Here is a 20,446-nt window from a genome sequence, read left to right as displayed (position 1 = left end):
TTTCAGTAAGCCAACATTTCTGTGTTAAAAATCTTTTTTTTTTATTGGTCTTATGTAAAATAAAGTTTGGGTTTTCACGAGCTGTAAGCCATAATCGTCAAAATTAAAAGAAATAAATGCTTGCAAATTATCACTCTGTGTGTAATGAATCTATAAAATGTATATGAGTTTTACTTTTTCAATTGAATTACTGAAATAAATTAACTTTTTGATAATATTCTATTTTTTTTTTTTTTGATGCACCTGTATATGTGATTCTATCAAGGACAGCAGTAAAAATATTAAAGTGCACCTGTGCCCAGAATATGGACATTAAGTTATTACATAGAGTATTCTTAAAGAGGAGCTCCAGTCTGGGCAACAAAAATTACTGTAGCTGCTGAATTTTAGCATAAGGACATTTACCTGTCCGGGGATCCAGCGATGTTGGTACCCCAAGCCGATTCTTCAATCGGCTTCAGGTGCATGCACCGACAGCTTCACTAAGGAAAACAGGCAGCAAAGCCTTCAAGCGTCACAGCTGGGATTTTACTACGCATGCGCAAGTCACACCGATTTCTGAATGGTCCGTCGCGTTCTGGGACCTGTTTGTGTCCCAGAAGGCAGTAGGGGAAGGAGGAGGGGCCACAAATACTCAGATTGCCCAAAAGTAGGAGTGGGTACCTGTAAAAACCAGGTACTCGCTCCACCCTACCCCACAAAAAGTGCCAAATGTGGTAGTGGGGGGGGGGGGGGTTAGTGACCAAGCGAAGCTTCCCCTTTTGGGTGGAGCTACGCTTTAACAAGCCGTAAAAGAGCTTTAAAACAAGCCATCCCTGATCTCTCTAGCTGCTTGTAATGTAAGATCCTCAAAGATCACAAAAAAAAAAACACTTTTAAGTACAGTTTCAGTTGGTTTTACCAGCTTAGGCCCCTTGTACATGGGTGGTCAGATCAGAGCCGTCTGTTAGTTTTTCAGGAGGATCTGAATGGAAGCTCTGTGTTAGTCTATGGGCAGACAGATGTATATGGACATGCGTTTGAGTCCTTCTAGGTCCGATTTTTTTTTTTTAAAAAAAAGGTATGCATCATTTTCCATTCTGCCTACCCATAGACATAACACGGGTCCATTAAGCTCAAAGAGGATGAAACTGAACAGACACAGATGTCACAAGGGTAACATCTATGCCATCCGGAATCAGATCTGTTCACAGATTCCCCTGCTGGTCAAAACAGATAGAACCAGTGTTGAAAGGCCAGAAACACCTGCTGTTTGTTTACATTAGAGGGCTGACAGGCTGCCAAGATCAGCTCTCCACAGAGAGAAGTCTTTTGTGAACTTGGAAGACAAATTAACCCTAAATGCCTATAACTACCAAGGTTAATGGGGGCTTGTTTTAACATGCTTTTACTGCTTGTTCAGAATGTCTAAATACTTTAGTGTGCACAGTCTGGGCACAGGTTCACTTAAAGGTGGTGTCTATGATGCTTTTGGATATTCTTTGATACCTCTTGGAGTGTGATCCAGATGATAATGGTGGACACAATCTTGATAATGTGTAGTTCTAGCAACCTCCACATGAGTACTTGCACAGCATGGATGAAATTTAGCAGAGTTAGGAGCATGGACATCAACTTGTCAATCACAAGAATCCAGGGGTTTGTCTCTGTTAAAAAGTGGCATTGGTTACACTTCACCATACAATGTACTATTAATAAAGTTCCTGGATTTTCAAAAGCATCTTTACTTTACATCTTTACACCTCTTTACTTAGAAAACACGTGTGTATTAATGTATAATTAAAGGCAACACTTTTTTTTTCAATTTGGATATAGTAAGGGAGGGTTATAACCCCTGCCAAGTTATTTCTTTGCAATCTGTGACCGATTAGGGACATTTACCTTCACTTCCTGTCTCATAGCCAAAACAGGAAGTGAGAGAAAATCCCTCCAAAGTGGGGGGATTCCTGGTTGTCACAGGGTCACCAGAACTAGTGTCCTATTCATTTTTATGATTTAAATTAATGACATGATGTGGATGTGAAAAAGTAGGAACATCTCAACATTTACCACCATTTCAAATCCACAAAATTAGAATCTCCGTGTTCCAAATTAGGTGTCAAGGATGAGAACCTCCTTAGGGGAGTATGCAAGTGGAACCTGTCTTATTTAAACCTCAGACACTTTTGCTTTTCACTTGTATGGTATCACTAAACTAAGATCAAGCTTTCTAAGCCTCTCAGAAAGAAAAGTTGTGGATGCATTTGAGTCTGATGACGTGTACACAAGGGCAGACTTTTCGGCATCAAATGTCCGACAGTCTTGCCGACGGACCTTCGAACGAACGGACTTGCCTACACATGATCACACCAAAGTCCGACGGATTTGTACGTGATGACGTACGACCAGACTAAAAAAAGAAAGTTCATAGCCAGTAGCCAATACCTGCCCTAGAGTCGGTTTTCGTCCATCGGACTAGCATACAGACGAGCGGATTTTTCGACCGGACTCAAGTCCGTTGGAAAGATTTGGAACATGTTCCAAATCTAAAGTCCGTCTGATTTTCAATCGAAAAAGTCCGCTGCAGGTCCGATGAAGCCCACACACGGTCGGATTGTCCGCCGGACTCGTCCCGTCAGACCAGTCCGGTCAAAAAGTCCGCCCGTGTGTACACGGCATAACAGGATATAAAAAAAGATCACCAAATAATTTCAATCCAGTCATTCCAGTGTATGAAAATTAATCTACATGTAACACCATAGTCTTTCTAAAACATATAGCCTATTTAAGTCTTTCATTGCTTGTAACTACAAGAAATACTAAGATCCGATACGTAAATTCAACTAATGCTACCATTTAATGTAATCAATATTTTGTTAATTGTACCAATGTTTATATTTTCAAAATCAATAAACAAATTTGACAAGAAAATTAATCTACATGTGGTGTACATTTCAAACAACTGCTATCTAGGTCTGGCTAATTGAGCAAATTTACCACAAGAGCTGACCGTATAAGGCCAAAAGAAGTGTCCAAGAACCCCAAATTTCATTGTGGGGTGTTCAGGTAACTCTTGCTAAAGTTGGAGTCAAAGTCATGCATCCACACTCAGAAAGAGACCCCACCAACCCAACCTTCATGAGAGGCATGTTAAGAAAAAGCCTTTACAAAAAAAAAATTAGAGCAAGATAAGGGTTTATAGATGGTTCCAATATCGACCAGTTCAGCAAGGATCGGCCAAGATTTGATCCATGTATAGGCAGGCTGATTGTACCCAAATCAATCCAATCGATCCACTTGGGTACAACCAATATGTCAGATTTCTAGCATGCAATTGCCAGCAGCTATAGCTGCTAGCAATAATCACTGTGTTCTCCCGGCAGGGATGGCTCCCCCTGCCAGGAGAAAGGAATAGCTACACAGGAAAGATTCCCTCATCAACACTGACTGAAGGGGGAATCGAGCGATTTTCTTTCCTGCAGCCCATGGTTGCAGGAAAGAAAATCACATCATTTATGGCTTTCCTTCAGAGTTGTATGATCACAGTAACAGTAGGCATATTTCACATATATCACCTTTATCTGTAGACATTGTTTGAATAAAGGTCTAATTTTTGTCTGTGATATCAGATATGTTGCAAAAGTCAACAATTTCCACGGGTGAACAATATATACAGTTGTGCTGAAAAGTATGCATACCCTGGCAGAAATTGTGAAATTTTGGCATTTATATTGAAAATATGACTAATCGTGCCAAAAAACTGTCTTTTATTCAAGCATAGTGATCACATGAAGCTATTTATTATCACATAGTTTTTTGGCTTCTTTTAAAATCACAATGATAACATAAATCACCCAAATGGCCCTGATAAAAAGTTTACTTACCCTGGAATGTTTGTCCTTGGTACAGACACAGAAGGTGGCACACACAGGTTAAAATGGCTATTAAAAGGTTAATTTCCCACATGTGTGGCTTTTTAAATCGCAATTAGTGTCTGTGTATAAATAGTCAATGAGTTTGTTAGCTCTCACATGGATGCACTAAGCAGGCTAGATACTAATCCATGAGGAGCAGAAAAGAATAGTCAAAAGACCTGCGTAACAAGGTAATAAAACCTTAACTAAAGATGGAGAAGGATAAAAAAAGATATCCAAAGCCTTGAATATGCCAATCAGAACTGTTCAATCATTTAATAAGAAGTGGAAAATTTGGGGATCTCTTGTTTTTTTGGCATGATTAGTCATATTTTCCATATAAATGCCAAAATTTCACAATTTCTGCCAGGGTATGCAAACTTTTCAGCACAACTGTATATATTGTTCACCCGTGGAAATTGTTGTAAATCTGTAAAAACACTACAGATTCAAAGTGAAAGAGTTCACAGTCACCTGTATTTACAGGCTCTTACAATATAACATACACAGGACAATCTGTTAATCACCTGCAGATTGTGTGCCTTCTGTGGTCGTCTCTGCGTCTACCACAATTTCATCAATCTTCTCCAGCGTGCTTTGACTGGCGCTGTTCTGCTTCTCAGTTTCCAGCCTGTACAGCATGCAGGCCCAGTTATCATAAATGAAAGGGTCAGCCCACCCAAAAGAAAAATGAATGAAAAAACAATCAACGTTAAATTGGATCGTTCCCACTCTTACATGCCAAAGTTTACTATATACTGTATCCAGCACTCCCTGTTGGGTTTTTAATTTACAGGGCTGTAACTAACGATTATTTTCATAATCGATTTGTTGGCCGTTTGTCGTTGATTAACCGGATAAAAACCTCAAAAAAGTGTGGTGCATAATTTAGTTAATATGTAAAGTTTAAAAAAAAAAAGAAAAAAAAGCCGATCTATACTTGAATAGCTATATGTAGTGGTAAATATAAATAACCAGCTATATGGTTAGGTACCAAAATATCTAATCCACTCTGAGACACACATACTATTATGCCCTGTACACACGGTCGGACTTTGTTCGGACATTCCGACAACAAAATCCTAGGATTTTTTCCGACGGATGTTGGCTCAAACTTGTCTTGCACACACACGGTCACACAAAGTTGTCGGAAAATCCGATCGTTCTGAACGCGGTGACGTAAAAAAACACGGTTTTGCAGGACTGTAATAGAATATTATGCATGACAGACTCCCTTGTCATAGGCCGGTAGCTTGATTATAGGGTGCCTGTTGTCCCTAAGGCATTTAGTAGCAGCACAATGCTTTTTGTATCACCTGTGATGATGGGGTTATATATTAGCCCTTAATAGCACAAAAACAGCAGACAATCACTACTATATGAAGGTTGGGGGGGGGGGGGGGGGGGGCGGAGGAATAATGTAGTACTAAAGGCTGAGACTTTTTTTGCATGGATATAATGATTTTAAATATAATGCACTCTACTGGTAAACGTTTACTTTAAAGTGTAATTCTAATGCCTTATATCGGGGGTCGGCAACCCGTCGATTGCGGTTCATCTGTCGACCAGGCAGGGGCTAGGTAGACTGCGAACAGGTTCCTGCACCGCCAACCCCCGCCTTCTATGTGCTGGTCCTTTCTCCCTCCTGCGTGCCTCCACTGTGCCTTCTGTGTCCTGCTCCTTCTCTCCCTTCTGCCGCAAGCCTCCTCTGCCTGCCGCTGTGATCAGTGGAGACCGGGAGGAAGTGCAGCTCAGGACGGAGGGCGGGAGGAGGAGCTGGCCATACAAACTTTTTATGCTTAACCGCAGGTGTTTGGTTACTAGGACAAAGGGTGGTCCTAAGCAATCAATCACCTGCTTGCTAATATGAAAAGTCACTCTGCCAGCTCTGCCCCTCTGTCCAGAACTATAATGCCTCCCGGTCTCCGCTGTGGAAACAGGGGACTATGCTATGTGAGGCAGAGATTACTGCTATAGGGGAAAGGGAGTGGGGCAGAAGACACCACTGTGTGTGTGTGTGTGTGTGTGTGTGTGTGTGTGTGTATGTATGTATGTGGGGGGATGTGATGTGAAGGGGGCAGAGGTCACTGTTATGGCAGGGTCACCTCCATAACAGTGTCCTCTACCACCCTTCACATCACCCTCCACTCCCCCCCCCCCCCAAACCCTGCATTCTGAGCCTAACATACTGCTGATCCCTGCATCCTGTGCCTAACATACTGCTGATCCCTGCATTCTGAGCCTAACATACTGCTGATCCGATCCCTGCATTCTGAGCCTAATATACTGCTGATCCCTGCATTCTGAGCCTAACATACTGCTGATCCCTGCATTCTGAGCCTAACATACTCCTGATCCCTGAATTCTGAGCGCAGCCCACCCTTGAGCCCTGCATTCTGAGCGCAACGCACTCCCGAACCCTGCATTCTGAGCACAACGCACTCTCCAACCCTGCATTCTGAGCACAACGCACTCTCCAACCCTGCATTCTGAGTGCAGCCCACTCCTGATCCTCGCATTCTGAGCACAACACACTCCTGTCTTTGCATTCTGAACGCAACGCACCTCCAATCCCTGCATTCTGATTGCAACGCACTTCCGATCTTGTACTACTTATTTTTGTCAAAAAAAAAAAATATCAAAGAAGGAAAAAAAAAAAAAAGGAAGATGGGGGTTGGTCTTACTGTCTTTTTATTTTTTTTTGGGGGGGGGGGAGAAACTATGCCCAGTGATCTTTGACTTCATCAGTGTTGTTCTAATAGATCTTCATCCCTCGAAGGTTGCCTACCCCTGCCTTATATCATCTCCAGTCTATTGGCTCCAGCTTCTCTGGGTTCAGATGCTGATATTTCCTGCACTTAAAGCGATTGTAGAAGGTTGGATTTTTTTTACTTCCTTCTGTCTGACCGGTGTACTGAGCTGTATGTGTGCTGCACTGTGTATAATGGCATGCATTAACACTGTACTGAGCTGTATGTGTACTACACTGTGTATACCGACATGTGTGAACAGTGTACTGAGCTGTATGAGTGCTGCACTGTGTATACTGACATGTATGAATGGTGTACCGAGCTGTATGTGAGCTGCACTGTATTTCTTGATATTTAAACAAATAATTAATTCTGTGTGCAGGCCAACTAATTGTCTGACCCCTAATTGATAATAAGTTGAAAACTATTTTTTATAAATCGATTATAATCAATTTGTTGTTTTAGCCCCATACATTTCTTACACCTTATAAAGAAAACTAAGCAGGAGGAATGACATTCCATAATGGGGGAAGAGGGCTATAAGACAAAAGCTTGTGGCTAAATACTGCTGTTTTATTCCATGAGTAGTAACTGTTATTCCTTAAAAATTGTGTTAAATTTGTGTTCAATTTAAGTAAAGATCCCAGAGGGCCAATCTATAAGTAATGAAGGTCACTCTGGGCACAAACGTGGCGCTAACATGGCGATAACCAAAGTTATCTATTAAAATAAGATTTTTACCATAAAATCTTTTTCTTCAAGTCCATTGAGGGACAAAAGAAACAGTTGAGTTATATGGCTGCCTACACACTGGCAAAAAGAAAAAAAGTTGTAAGCCAGTCCCTGTATATCTTTTTCCCTATCTAGCATGCCTCATTCTTTGAGCAAGCAATATCTAGGGCCAAAAAAAATGCAGATGAGCAGGACCTGTGTCCTTTAACGTACTTCAGAAAAAAAGATTTTACAGTAATTACAAGAGTCTTATTTTCTCTATCGTCCAGGAACACAGGAGTTCGGAAACAGGACATCCAAAAGCTGTCCAACTGAGGGTTGGGCAATAGCCATTGACAGGCCCAAACGAATTTGGGAACCATCTGCATTTCAGAAGTATGGACAAGGGATCAATCTGCTGCTCCTGATCAGTACAGCAAACCATCGCTTAGGGGAAGCTTCTACCTGAAGGAACCATGGGCTCCACTAGCGAAAGGCTAACGACCAAACACCATCAACCTACAATCCACCAAAAACAGGTGGAAAAAACACACTACCTGAACTAGAGGAAACCAGACCAAACAACAGGATGTGGTAAACAGGAAAAACTGACTGGACCAAGCCCTGGGACACAGATCCTTAGTGGGGAGTCTGTACAGACAAAACAAGTCCAACAGAAAAGACGAGCCAGTCAATAGCAGAAGACTCAGGCCTAGCATTTCTAACATTTGGAATTTAGGGAAAAGGAGAATCCGTGATAAAGAAGTTGCCTGATCAGACAACCGATCTTCTAAAGCAGTGATCTCCAAACCGCAGGCCAGGACCTATCCGGCCCTTGGGGCACTATTTCTCCCTCTGATATTAGGCACTATTCCACCCACTGATACCAACAATGAGGCAATTATTTCTGCACTGATACCAACAGTGGGGCACTATTCCTCCAACTGACACCAACGATGGGGCACTATTCCTTCCACTTACACCAACATTGGGGCACTATTCCTCCCACTGACACCAACAATGGGGTGCTAATATTTCATATAATACCAAAGATGGCACATTGTTTACTCCTTCTAATGCCGGGACTTTTTCTACTCCCACTGGCCACAGTCTGCCCCCCCCCGTATTATTGACGCAGCTGACGCCATAGCCAGAGTGCACTACGCATGTGAACGGACACCAGTCCACGTGAGACTTGAGTTTGGATGCTTACAAAAAGCTATCACAACTAAAGCACAAGCCTCTAGACATTTGCTCCACGTGTTCTAAAATGAGAGAGTCTACACCAACCAGGGATCCTCTCTAGGGGATTTTACCTATTCTTTCATGATTTCACATATTAATGTCACTGTCAAAACAGGATGGAGAGTCAATCCAGTTAATTCAAACTGGGATCTAAGAAGGGAATTTAACTGTGTCAGTGAAATCCCAGGAGGTAAAAATGCCATTGACACATTCAATGGAGAGACCACCAAGTTTTAAATTCCCCATCAAAAGGAAAAAGCTCTGACATACTCTCAGGAGAGGTCCAGGATCCCATAGGGTGTTCTTAGTCCTCATAGAGGAAAAATGTAAACAATAGGAGTAGCAGGAAGGTCTTAGAGGCTGTAGGAGCTCTAAAAGATCCAAGGCTGAGTCTCTACATGCAGGATCGATTGCACTGCGTCGATCAGGTTAGAGACAACCTCTTGTAAACCTGAGTCATTTTTAGGTGGCTTAAAACAGCCTCCATAGGATAGACTGTTTGGACTCTGAATAGGAATCAGTGATGGTAACAGAGCCCTTGAGCACAGATTACTTTAGTGGCCTAAAAAGGTCAGAAATAGAATCTGCTGTAGATTGCTCACAGAGGCTCTGAGCATGCTCTGGTGCTTACTGCTCCAGTAACTGGGCACAGACAGATAAAAACAAAGTCCAAAGGGGACAGAGAGAACATGGAGCAGGTCTCTGCCCTACCTGATGTAGTTGAAGAATGCTCAGATGATGATGACTGCGTAAGAACAGAAGTCCCAGGTTCTAGATTACAGACACCTGTTCGGGAAATACCGGATAAACACCCCCAGAACCACTAGGGAAGTATGAGCTGAGGTCATCTGCAGCAGTCAGACTGTCCTCGATGTGTCAATGAGAAGACAATTTGCACTGCACAGCGGAAAGAAATTACGCCCAATGTAAGGCAAGGCCTTGAGCACTCACCAATGCAGGCAACTGGTGATGATGTGAGTTTCAGGCCCAAGGTAACAGTAATTTTAGGTGAGCAGTATATTGGGACTATAGAGCATATTATTTACTTACTAGAACACTATAATAAAAAAAATAAAAAAAAGCTAAGGCATACTGGGTAGATGATGGGTTACATGGGACTGGCTTACAACTTTTTATGTTTACCAGTGTTCTAAACTCCTGTATAAAAGTGTGGATGCAGGGCGGGGAATGCCTCAGCTGCAAATGATTTGGAAATTACAGGTGACAGCTTCCTGATGGGTTCTTTCATGCAATTCCTAAAGTACATCTGAATGCACCCAAGCTCATCCCTAGTGAACATCAGTGTGGAAAGTGTAGTAACCCAGAGCAATCAATAACCAATAATGATACTGAATAAAAGCTGTAGTTTTTGATTTATAGCTATAGGTTAGTCCACATAAATAATATCTTATAATATGTCGCTTTAAAAGGTTAATTTTAACCAAAACTGAAATCTCAGTTATGCATTACACCCAATTGCCAAGGCTAATACAAAGCAAAATGACAGTGTTGTGATTCTTGGTAGTGCAGCAGAATTAAATAATTTATATTGAAATATCACACGGGAGTCTCCAAGAGACAAGTAGCCATTAATTCCCCGCCCAAATCTGAAATATCAGTTTTTAGTGATGGCAGCCTTTAGTCACATATAATCACTCATAGCATAGAACTACAGTATCCTCAGGAAAATAAGCACTCGGTTCAGTTGTTGCAAGTGTTTCAAGAAGCCAGAATCCCTCTGTTCCTTACGTCTTCTGTAGATTGCCAAGGTTTTCCTTTAACCTGAAAAGGGACAGAGAACTGAAAATTTTTATTTTGAACTCTTTAACTTTTTCAAATATGGTCAGGGACAGTTGTTTTACATAGTAGGTGAGGTTGAAAAAAGACATCCAAAAAGTCCATCAAGTCCAACCTATGTGTGTGATTATATGGCAGTATTACATTGTATATCCCTGTATGTTGCGGTGTTGCGGTTGTTCGGGTGCTTATCTAATAGTTTTTTGAAACTATCGATGCCCCCCCGCTGAGACCACCACCTGTGGAAGGGAATTCCACATCCTTGCCGCTCTTACAGTAAAGAACCTTCTACACAGTTTAAGGTTAAACATCTTTTCTTCTAATTTTAATGAGTGGTCACATGTCTTGTTAAATCCCCTTCCGCAAAAAAGTTTTTATCCCTATTGTGGGGTCACCAGTACGGTATTTGTAAATTGAAATCATATCCCCTCTCAAGCGTCTCTTCTCCAGAGAGAATAAGTTCATGCTCGCAACCTTTCCTTTTGGTCCTCCAGACCATTTATTAACTTTGTTGCCCTTCTTTGTACTCGCTCCATTTCCAGTACATCCCTCCTGAGGAATGGTGCCCAGAACTGGACAGCATACTCCAGGTGAGGCTGGACCAAAGTCTTGTAGAGTGGGAGAATTATCGCTTTATCTCTGGAGTTAATGCCTTTTTTAATGCATGCCAATATTCTGTTTGCTTTGTTAGCAGCAGCTTGGCATTGCATGCCATTGCTGAACCTGCTATTTACTAGGACCCCAGGTCCTTTTCCATCCTAGATTCCCCCAGAGGTTCTCCCCCTAGTGTATAGATTGCATTTGCCACCCAAATGCATTATTTTACATTTTTCTACATTAAACCTCATTTGCCATGTAGTTGCCCACCCCATTAATTTGTTCAGATCTTCTTGCAAGGTTTCCACATCCTGCGGAAGAAGTTATTGCCCTGCTTAGCTTAGTATCGTCCGCAAATACAGAGATTGAACTGTTTAAGCCATCCAGGACTTTTGTTCACTCTTTTAAATTTATTACCCAATGGGATGCACTGGCTAATGCCCTTATTTAATATGCTCTTAAAGCGAGCATAAAGTTTTAATTCTGTTCTTACTGTTAAATACTTTTTTAAATGGAGAATATTTTACATAGGTCTTCATAAAACATAAAAAGGCCAACTCTGAGCTAGTGAAGTAAATTCAGTTTAGGCTGCCCGCTGAGTTTCAAATCCCTCACCAAGAATAGTGGGCACTGAGGGTATTGGAAAGCTAAAGCATTCTCTTTTCTATGGATGAATAGGATTGAAAATTTACAATGCTACTAAGTGCTTGTTACCTCTTAAGAGTTAACACCTATGTTGCCCAATCCAATATGTTACATCCCTTGTTTTAACTGTGCCATGATTGGAGAACTTATATAGCACTGACTACTTTGGAGCCATAACGGATATCCTTTCTCCCCAGCCATACCCCAAATCCTACTCGCAGCCACAGCCCAAATCCCACAGCTCTGGGCCAAACTCCTACTCCACATCCTTAGCCCAAATCCTTAGGCCCAGATGAACTGAAAGTCTTCAACATCCATGGCCCAAATCCCTACTCCATGCCCATAGGCCAAATCCGTAGTCCATGGCCATGGTCCAATCCCTTCTCTAGAGCCATACCCAAATCTTTACTCCACAGCTGAAGCCAAAATTCCTACTCTAAAACCATAGCTTAAGCCTCCAAAGTAGTAACTGAAATCCTTATGTGGGCCAAATCCCTAGTCTACAGCCATAGCCTTAATCCCTAGTCCAAAGCATTAGCCCAAATACTTACTTCATCGCCATTGCCCAAATCGGTGATATTCTGTAAATTACAGTAGATTTAGAACCTGTTGACATAAAATTTAATTATCATGCACTGCTGTTTGGCTTAAATATACTGTATATAGCACAGTATAGAAGCCTAGCAGGCATTAACATAATTTTGTCAATGCAACAACCAATCACCATGCCAAAACCTTTCCAGAACTACAGGTAGCCAGTTCTTTACGGATTCCTGAGTTCCCGTGTAAATCTTATAGGTGATGGTTCTAATGCTACATCACTGAGTCAGTGCAAAAAGAAAAAATATATAAAACAAGTATGTTAATACTCACATAGTGGAAAGAATAAGTACCCGGTTCTCAATTTTCTTCTTACTGTTCACATAAGAAAACATAAAACATATAAACTTCTGCTAAAATTTAAGGTTGATGTTACTACTTAATAGATGAGGCATCCCCAGAGCACTCTCACTGTACTGACCTGTCATTAACACCTCCTTCGTTGATGGGGATGTTATTGAGATCTGTCAGCTTCAGGAAGTCCTCATTGAAGTAGTAGAGCTGGAGGATGCAGGCCAGGAGAAACGATGAGGGAAGCAGTATGCCAGCGAATAGCTCCACAGTGCTGTACTGCTCCAAACCAATATCCTTAAGGCTGCAGGTTCATAAAGATATAAGAGAAAAGAGCCAAAGTTAAACTTTGAGTGCAACCTCTGTTTCTTCACTGTATTTTTTTTTTTGGTCTGTCTACTCAAATGAAAGATGAAGGGCCTGTGTCAGAAGACCTTTTTTCATGCCAGAGTTCCCTTTTCCTATACAACCCAAAAAGCAACTTATGGGACTGTGTTGATAGGCTTTTGTTTACTTCAAAAGGGTTTTGAATTCTCATACAAATTCATGGGAATGCAAAACCTGCTTGAAGCAGGTCAAGTGCACCACTCAGTGGTGTAGTGGGTAGCACTCTCGCCTAGCAGTAAGAAGGGTCATTGGTTCGAATCCCGACCATGACACTACCTGCCTGGAGTTTGCATGTTCTCCCTGTGTCTGGTTTCCTCCCACACTCCAAAGACATGCTGGTAGGTTAATTGGATCCTGTCTAAATTGGCCCTAGTATGTATGAATGTGAGTTAGGGACCTTAGATTGTAAGCTCCTTGAGGGTGTAGGGACTGATGTGAATGTATAATGTATATGTAAAGCGCTGCGTAAATTGACGGCGCTATATAAGTACCTAAAATAATAAAATAATAAATAAAGAGACAGTTGCAGTTTAGGAGGAGGTCAACTGCGTCTCAAATGGATGTCAAATGCAAGTGAAATGTACCGGAAAGCAAGCTGTATTTTCCCATCGATGCAAGCCCAAAGATAGCAAGCTGATAAACCTGCTGTCTGCCTATCTGCTAAATCTACAGTATGTTGGCAAGATCTCAGCACTCTTAGACACTATCATGGTCATTATAAGGTGCCACATTCTCACATTTGGGTGTTTCACTGATATCAAAGAAAATAAAAATGTACTGTCTAAAAAGGTGAAATTCTAAAAGAAAAGGCTAAGCCAAGAGCTTTGGCTGGGAAATCTCACATCTTACATATCCAAGAGTTATCTAGATATAGTAGGTCACCCCCATCTGTACCAACATTATGCATATTGAAAATATCAATTTCAAGTGGATCTAAAAGTGCAAATAGTGTTAAATGGATAAGGGTTTTAAGAAAAAGAGTACACCAAGTAACACTTTTACCTACTTAAAGGATAAACTCACCTTTATTCACTTTTTTTTCTTAATTCCAGCCCCCTATGTACCAAAATAGCATTAATGTACTTATTTTGCAAAAAATATCAAAGCTTTCCATTAAATCTACGGACACTTACTTGACTTGTCCTCAGCCATGTTTTCCAAGCCTATCCATTAGTCATGTCTTACTTCCTGGTCAGACTAGAGGTCATGACACAGGAAGGAGTTGACCAGCTGACCTCATTAGCATACACCTTGCATCATCCACTCTCCTACCTACCCACCCATTCCCAGCTGCGCGTTTTTTTTTAAATGAAATGCAATCAATCACTAAATACACCATATACAATCAGATTGCATAGTGTATGGCCATCTTTATGCAAGTACATAGGAGGGAGTGGACAGAAACACTCAGCTGTCAAGCCCAGTTAACATCTCTGCATAGCGGGAAGTCGCTTTATGCGTTTTTTTATGTTTGTTTTTTAGCGAGGGGGGGGTGTTTTGCAGCATTTTCACTCATCACACATAGGGCAGCCCATCCACCTGAATAGGCTGCCCTGCACGCAACAATTGCCCCAAAGAAGTTTCAGAACTTTTTTTACTGTGATTTTTGGTGCAGCGCAAATGCAAGGAAACACACAGATGTGAATGGAGCCTTGTTGTTCTTGTGTTATCGCACCAATTTCACTTTCAGTCCCCATTCACATCTAGCATAGTTGGAGCGGCCATTTTGTGGCTTGTTTTTCCTGTGACATGCATAGGGCAGCCTGTTGATTTCATTTAGCTGCACTACATTTGGCTTATGGGACATTTTGGCGTTTTGTGGGTTGCATGTTTTTTACTATGCATTTTGCAGCATTTGCCACTCGTTTTTTCACATGGAAAAATGTGTGTTTGCGTCTGTGTTTGGTGTGCTGCAACTAGTCATTTTAGGTGTATAAAGAAGGCCATACACTATACAATGTGATTGTATTAACTCCTTTAGATCTACCATCAACTATGTAGTGCAAGGGCCTGCCTGATTGGATACAGAGCGATTGTCTAGATGGGCGTTTCCTCCTATTATATAAATGTGGTAAATCTAATGGTGATTGTACAATCAGATTGTATAGTGAATGGCCACCTTTATACACCTAAAACTACTAGTTGCTTTCAGTGCCATTAAACTAAACACAGAAGCAAACACACATTGTACCATGTGAAACAAGTGGTAAATGCTGCAAAACGCACAGTAAAAAACATGCAACCCACAAAACGCCAAAATGTCACAGGAAAAACAAGCCACAAAATGGGTGCTCCCACTATGCTAGATGTGAATGGGGACTGAAATTGAAATTGGTGCATTAACACAAGAACAATGAGGCTCCATTCACATCTGTGCGTTTCCTTGCATTTCAGCAATCTGCTGCACCAAAAATCTCGGTAAAAAACGCACAAAGCTGTAGGACAGCCCATTCAGGTGGATGGGCTGCACTATGCGTGATGAGTGAAAATGCTGCAAAACCCCCCCCCCTCGCTAAAAAACAAACATTAAAAAAAACGCATAATGCAAGTTCCCGCTATGCAGAGGTGTGAATGAGGGTTGAAAGCTGAGTGTTTCTGTCCACTCCCTCCTATGTACTTGCATAAAGATGGCCATACACTATGCAAACTGATTGTGTATTTAGTGAGAAGGGTGATCACTGATTGATTGCATTTAATTTAAAAAACGTGCAGCTAAAAATAGGTGGGTAGGTAGGAGCGTGAATGATGCAGAGTGTATGCTCATAAGGTCAGCTGGTCAACTCTTTCCTGTGTCATGACCAGGAAGTAAGACATTACTAATGGATACGTTTGGAAACATGGATGAGGACAAGTAAGTGTCTGTAGATTTGATGGAAAGCTTGGATATTTTTGCAAAATAAGTACATTAATGCTATATTGGTACATAAGGGGGCTGGAATTTAGAAAAAAAGCCTATCCTTTAAAACCACTTCCAGCCCACGGACGTCATATGACGTCCTGGGCTTTGAGCAGGTATATGTGAATGATGCTTGTAGTTACAGACATCATTCAGATATTGCCGGTTTCAGCCGGCGAATCTCTACACCATAGGAATGATCTTAGCGGCCGTTCCACCGCTTGATCGTTCCTATGGGAGACGAGAGGGGACGCCCCCCCCCGCCTGCCGCCCTCCGGTGCTTGCTCCGACTCACCGTTACGATCGGTGAGGCGGAGAGTGGATCCGCCGGCGCCGGATGTAGATCATAGAGATTTCCGGCGGACCAGATGGTCCCCGGAGTCTCTATGATCGTCGGAGGCTGGGCGCGATGTTATGAAGTCACGCCCGGCCTCTCCATTCAAAAAAACGGCGCCGCTTCGGCTGGGAAGCGGCGATCGTTTTATTTTTATTTTTTATTTCAGGCTTCCCAGCCTAGTGGTGAGATATGGGGTCTTATTGACCCCATATCTCACTATTAAGAGCACCTGACATGTCATATTGCTATTACAAGGGATGTTTACATTCCTTGTAATAGGAATAAGAGTGATCAATTTTTTTTTTTTTCAAAAAAGTGTCAAAATAAAAAAAAAAAAATATAATTAACAATAAAAAAAAAAATTTTTTAAAGCGCCGCTGTCCCCGTGTGCTCGCACGCAGAAGCGAACGCATACGTAAGTCCCGCCCACATATGAAAACGGTGTTCAAACCATACATGTGAGGTATCGCCGCGAACGTTGGAGCGAGAGCAATAATTTTGGCCCTAGGCCTCCTCTGTAACTCAAAACATGTAACCAGTAAAAAAATTTCAAGCGTCGCCTATGGGTATTTTTAAGTACCGAACATTGGCGCCATTCCACGAGCGTGTGCAATTTTGAAGCGTGACATGTTAGGTATCTATTTACTCGGCGTAACTTCATATTTCACAAAATGCAAAAGCATTGGGCTAACTTTACTGTTTTGTTTTTTTTTCCCCAAAAAAACGCATTAGAAAAATTCCTGCGCAAATACTGTGTGAGATAAAAAGTTGCAACAACCGCCATTGTATTCTCTAGGGTCTTTGCTAAAAAAACATATATAATGTTTGGGGGTTCTATGTAATTTTCTAGCAAAAAAATTATGATTTTTACATGTAGGAGCAAAGTGTCAGAATTGGCCCGGTATTGAAGTGGTTAAGGTGGAACAACAGTGGTTACAAGTGTTGGTTTTGGAATGTAGTTTAGAACCACTCTTAGATTTTCATTGCGGTCTGTGGCCCCTTTTGGGGGATTTAGAATTTTTTATTGTTAAATCTCCAGAACAATAGGTGGAACGCTCAAAAAAATTAGGGTAAATCCCACCTTTGATAGCTGTCACCATTTGGCATTTCTGGTAAAATTAAGAATTTCCTCTCACCTTGTTTTAGTGACTACTTCCAATGCAACAGAATGAAAAACCCAGAAGGGATGCAAACAACAAAACCAGAGCAACCTTACAAGCTCAACGTAAACCAACTAGGGTCTGCTTGCATGACTATGGCATGTGAACACTCCCGTCAACTGCCTTTGCAGCATAAGGGGGGGTGGCTGGAAGGCACAAAAAACACGGCTCAACTGTGCTATTTTAATGCCCACCCCAACCACAAGTCTAAATGAGCCCTTAGTGGAGAGCAAGCTGGGGGCACCCAGAACAACGGGACTGTCCCCACCTTGTCTAGAATCAGACATGTTGCAGTGCGGAAAGAATTGAACAGGCACAAGGTCAGAAACAAGGCCTAAAGTACAGGGTTAAGTGTTTGAAGGTGACCAAAGCCACTGTAGGCTGGCAACTGGAATCGATCAAATATCAAAGTTTCACATGGCTCTTTGCAGAAGGAGCAGCAGGAGTGAGATGCTCCCTCAGTGTTGTTTGGTGGGAAACCATATACAGAATGTGCACGCAACACACTATCCAGCAGAATGACGTCCGCTTTCCTTTCCACAATGTTTACACTCAACATAGCAAAGTCCAGACCTGGAAAGTGGTTCACAGTTAACTTAACCAGTACCGGCCTGGAAAGCGCCCACACAAAGCCCTGTGCCCAAAGGTCACTTCAGGCTTACCCCACAATGTCCAGTGCAGTAATGTCTAGATGTGGTACAGTCCAAATGCCAGGCTGAGGATAATCGTACCAACAAGCTGCATTTGGTGGAAAACACCAGCAGCAATATTAAGAAGAGTGTTCATTGAAGAATAAAGGTTGGTAGAAGATTGCAAGTTAGTCTTTACAGCAGAGTTGAAAAAAAGAGAAGTCTATCCTCCTAGGACACTAGCAAATAACTGAGGCGTGCAGGTAGTAGGAGGGTTATAACCTAGGATAGGCTACAGTTTTTATTTGCCAGTGTCCAATCCTTCTGTAACCAGCAGTAAATCCAAGGGTTTAAGAATTTCTATACCACGCAGTGGACAAGAAAGAAAACAAGTTTACTAACACAAACAGATACAATACAGACCTTAAAAGCACTTTATCTTCTGTAAAATGTCTACAAGAACAATATTGGAGAAAAAACAGACCTCACAAGTGTTCATTGACTCCATCCTTCAGGAGTAAGGAGGATGGCCAAACACAGGTCCTAATTTTGTTTTAATCCTTTCAAAACTACTCAACAGTCACCCATGCAAGGACCCCATAAATATTGTTTTTTTCATAGAATGGGTTGTAGACTCTCTAAAAGTGCATTGGGGTTATATGGACAGTTTAGATGAAGGTATCTTTCTGCAATGTTCAGTGAAAACATGTCCAGGATGTCTTAGAATGGCCCATTGCTTCCACAGCTATGGAACCACACAATTATTTCAATCAGTCCCCAAAATCGATGTGCCTTTTGTAAAGCTGAATGTTTATTTGCCATGTAAAATGTAAAGCTTCTCCTCACCCTTCCTCTGACATGCCCAAGATCTGAAGGAAAAACCCAGATATGGTCTTGAACTGATAGACATAGACAGCAATGAGGACCACCATTGAATAGGAAACCACGGTAATCCAGAAATACTTCAGGATTCTCCTCCACCATTCATAATGAATCTAAAAATGAAGCAAAAAATTAACTGCAAAAGCTTAAACTTGGTTTTGTCAACAAGTTGCATATAGGGTCAATCTTAAAAAAAAACATTTTGAACCCTTATGAAGGCAATTTAAGGAAGAACAGTACAGTATAGGGTGGAAAAAAAAACTAAGTCCACTCAGACATCATATTTTAGTTGCTTTTTACATAACCTCATATCAAAAAAGAGAGAGTGAGTGAGACTTCACACATTAAATGCGTGAAGTAAGCAATTCATAAAAAGATTTAAAAAGATAGTAGGACATCTACATAACCCAGGCAGACTGATGGTTTTCAGACATAAATGGCATACTTATTACCCAGTCTACCATAAATAGCAGACATTACAGGAGATTTGCTCTTCCTTAAAGGAATACTCTAAAATAAAAAATACAGGGCTGCAGGGTTGCAACCATTCCAACAGAAATGCCACTCTTTACAGTGGGCATTCAGGCAAGGGTTAAAATAAAGAATATTACTCAGCCTTCTGCCAATCTATCCATTTATGATGTATGTACTGCAAGGTTTCAAAAAATCCCTTATACCATGCATGAGCAGTCCTATACTCATCCCGCTCTTCTCATTGAAAGCCAAACAAACTTTAGGGCCCATTTACACCAGCTGCACACTAAAATGCTCCGTTTTAGCATTGTGACAGGTGGTGAGGGGAGGTGTGGTGCACTATTCAAATGTATAGCACTGATTCCTTTTATTTTCCTTTTTTTAACTTTATTGAAGTGTAGGGATGAGCTTCGAGTTCGAGTCGAACTCATGTTCGACTCGAACATTGGCTGTTCGCAAGTTCACCGAACAGCGAACAATTTGGGGTGTTCGCGGCAAATTCGAATGCCGCGGAACACCCTTTAAAAGTCTATGGGAGAAATCAAAAGTGCTAATTTTAAAGGCTAATATGCAAGTTATTGTCATAAAAAGTGTTTGGGGACCTGGGTCCTGCCCCAGGGGACATGGATCAATGCAAAAAAAAGTTTTAAAAACGGCCGTTTTTTCAGGAGCAGTGATTTTAATAATACTTAAAGTCAATCAATAAAAGTGTAATATCCCTTTAAATTTCGTACCTGGGGGGTGTCTATAGTGTACCTGTAAAGGGGCGCATGTTTCCTGTGTTTAGAACAGTCTGACAGCAAAATGACATTTTGAAGGAAAAAACTCATTTAAAACTACCCGCGGCTATTGCATTGCCGACAATACACATAGAAGTTCATTGATAAAAACGGCATGGGAATTCCCCAAAGGGGAACCCCGAACCAAAATTAAAAAAAAAAAATGACGTGGGGGTCCCCCTAAATTCCATACCAGGCCCTTCAGGTCTGGTATGGATATTAAGGGGAACCCCGGCCAAAATTTAAAAAAAAAAATGACGTGGGGTTCCCCCTAAATTCCATACCAGACCCTTCAGGTCTGGTATGGATTTTAAGGGGAACCCCGCGCCAAAAAAAAAAAAAAAAACGGCGTGGGGTCCCCCCAAAAATCCAT

At 41.5% G+C, this 20,446-nt stretch overlaps 1 protein-coding gene across 1 annotated transcript in view; it reads right to left on the bottom strand.

Annotated features, from left to right (window-relative positions):
• LOC141113330 (piezo-type mechanosensitive ion channel component 2-like) overlaps window positions 1-20,446 on the bottom strand; it is a 111,327-nt gene that overhangs the window by 56,188 nt on the left and 34,693 nt on the right. Inside the window, exons 14-19 of the mRNA XM_073606391.1 lie at window positions 18,785-18,933; window positions 12,660-12,833; window positions 12,512-12,553; window positions 10,349-10,381; window positions 4,421-4,524; window positions 1,489-1,646 (exon numbers count right to left, since the gene is read on the bottom strand). Of these exons, the coding sequence (XP_073462492.1) occupies window positions 1,489-1,646; window positions 4,421-4,524; window positions 10,349-10,381; window positions 12,512-12,553; window positions 12,660-12,833; window positions 18,785-18,933 (660 nt within the window). The remainder of the gene's footprint in view (window positions 1-1,488; window positions 1,647-4,420; window positions 4,525-10,348; window positions 10,382-12,511; window positions 12,554-12,659; window positions 12,834-18,784; window positions 18,934-20,446) is intronic.

This window comes from Aquarana catesbeiana, linkage group LG12 (genome assembly GCF_042186555.1).
Source record: "Aquarana catesbeiana isolate 2022-GZ linkage group LG12, ASM4218655v1, whole genome shotgun sequence".
Classification (NCBI taxonomy): domain Eukaryota; kingdom Metazoa; phylum Chordata; class Amphibia; order Anura; family Ranidae; genus Aquarana; species Aquarana catesbeiana.
The sequence above is the reverse complement of the archived record's forward strand: the minus strand, read 5'-3'. Positions and strand labels throughout refer to the sequence as shown.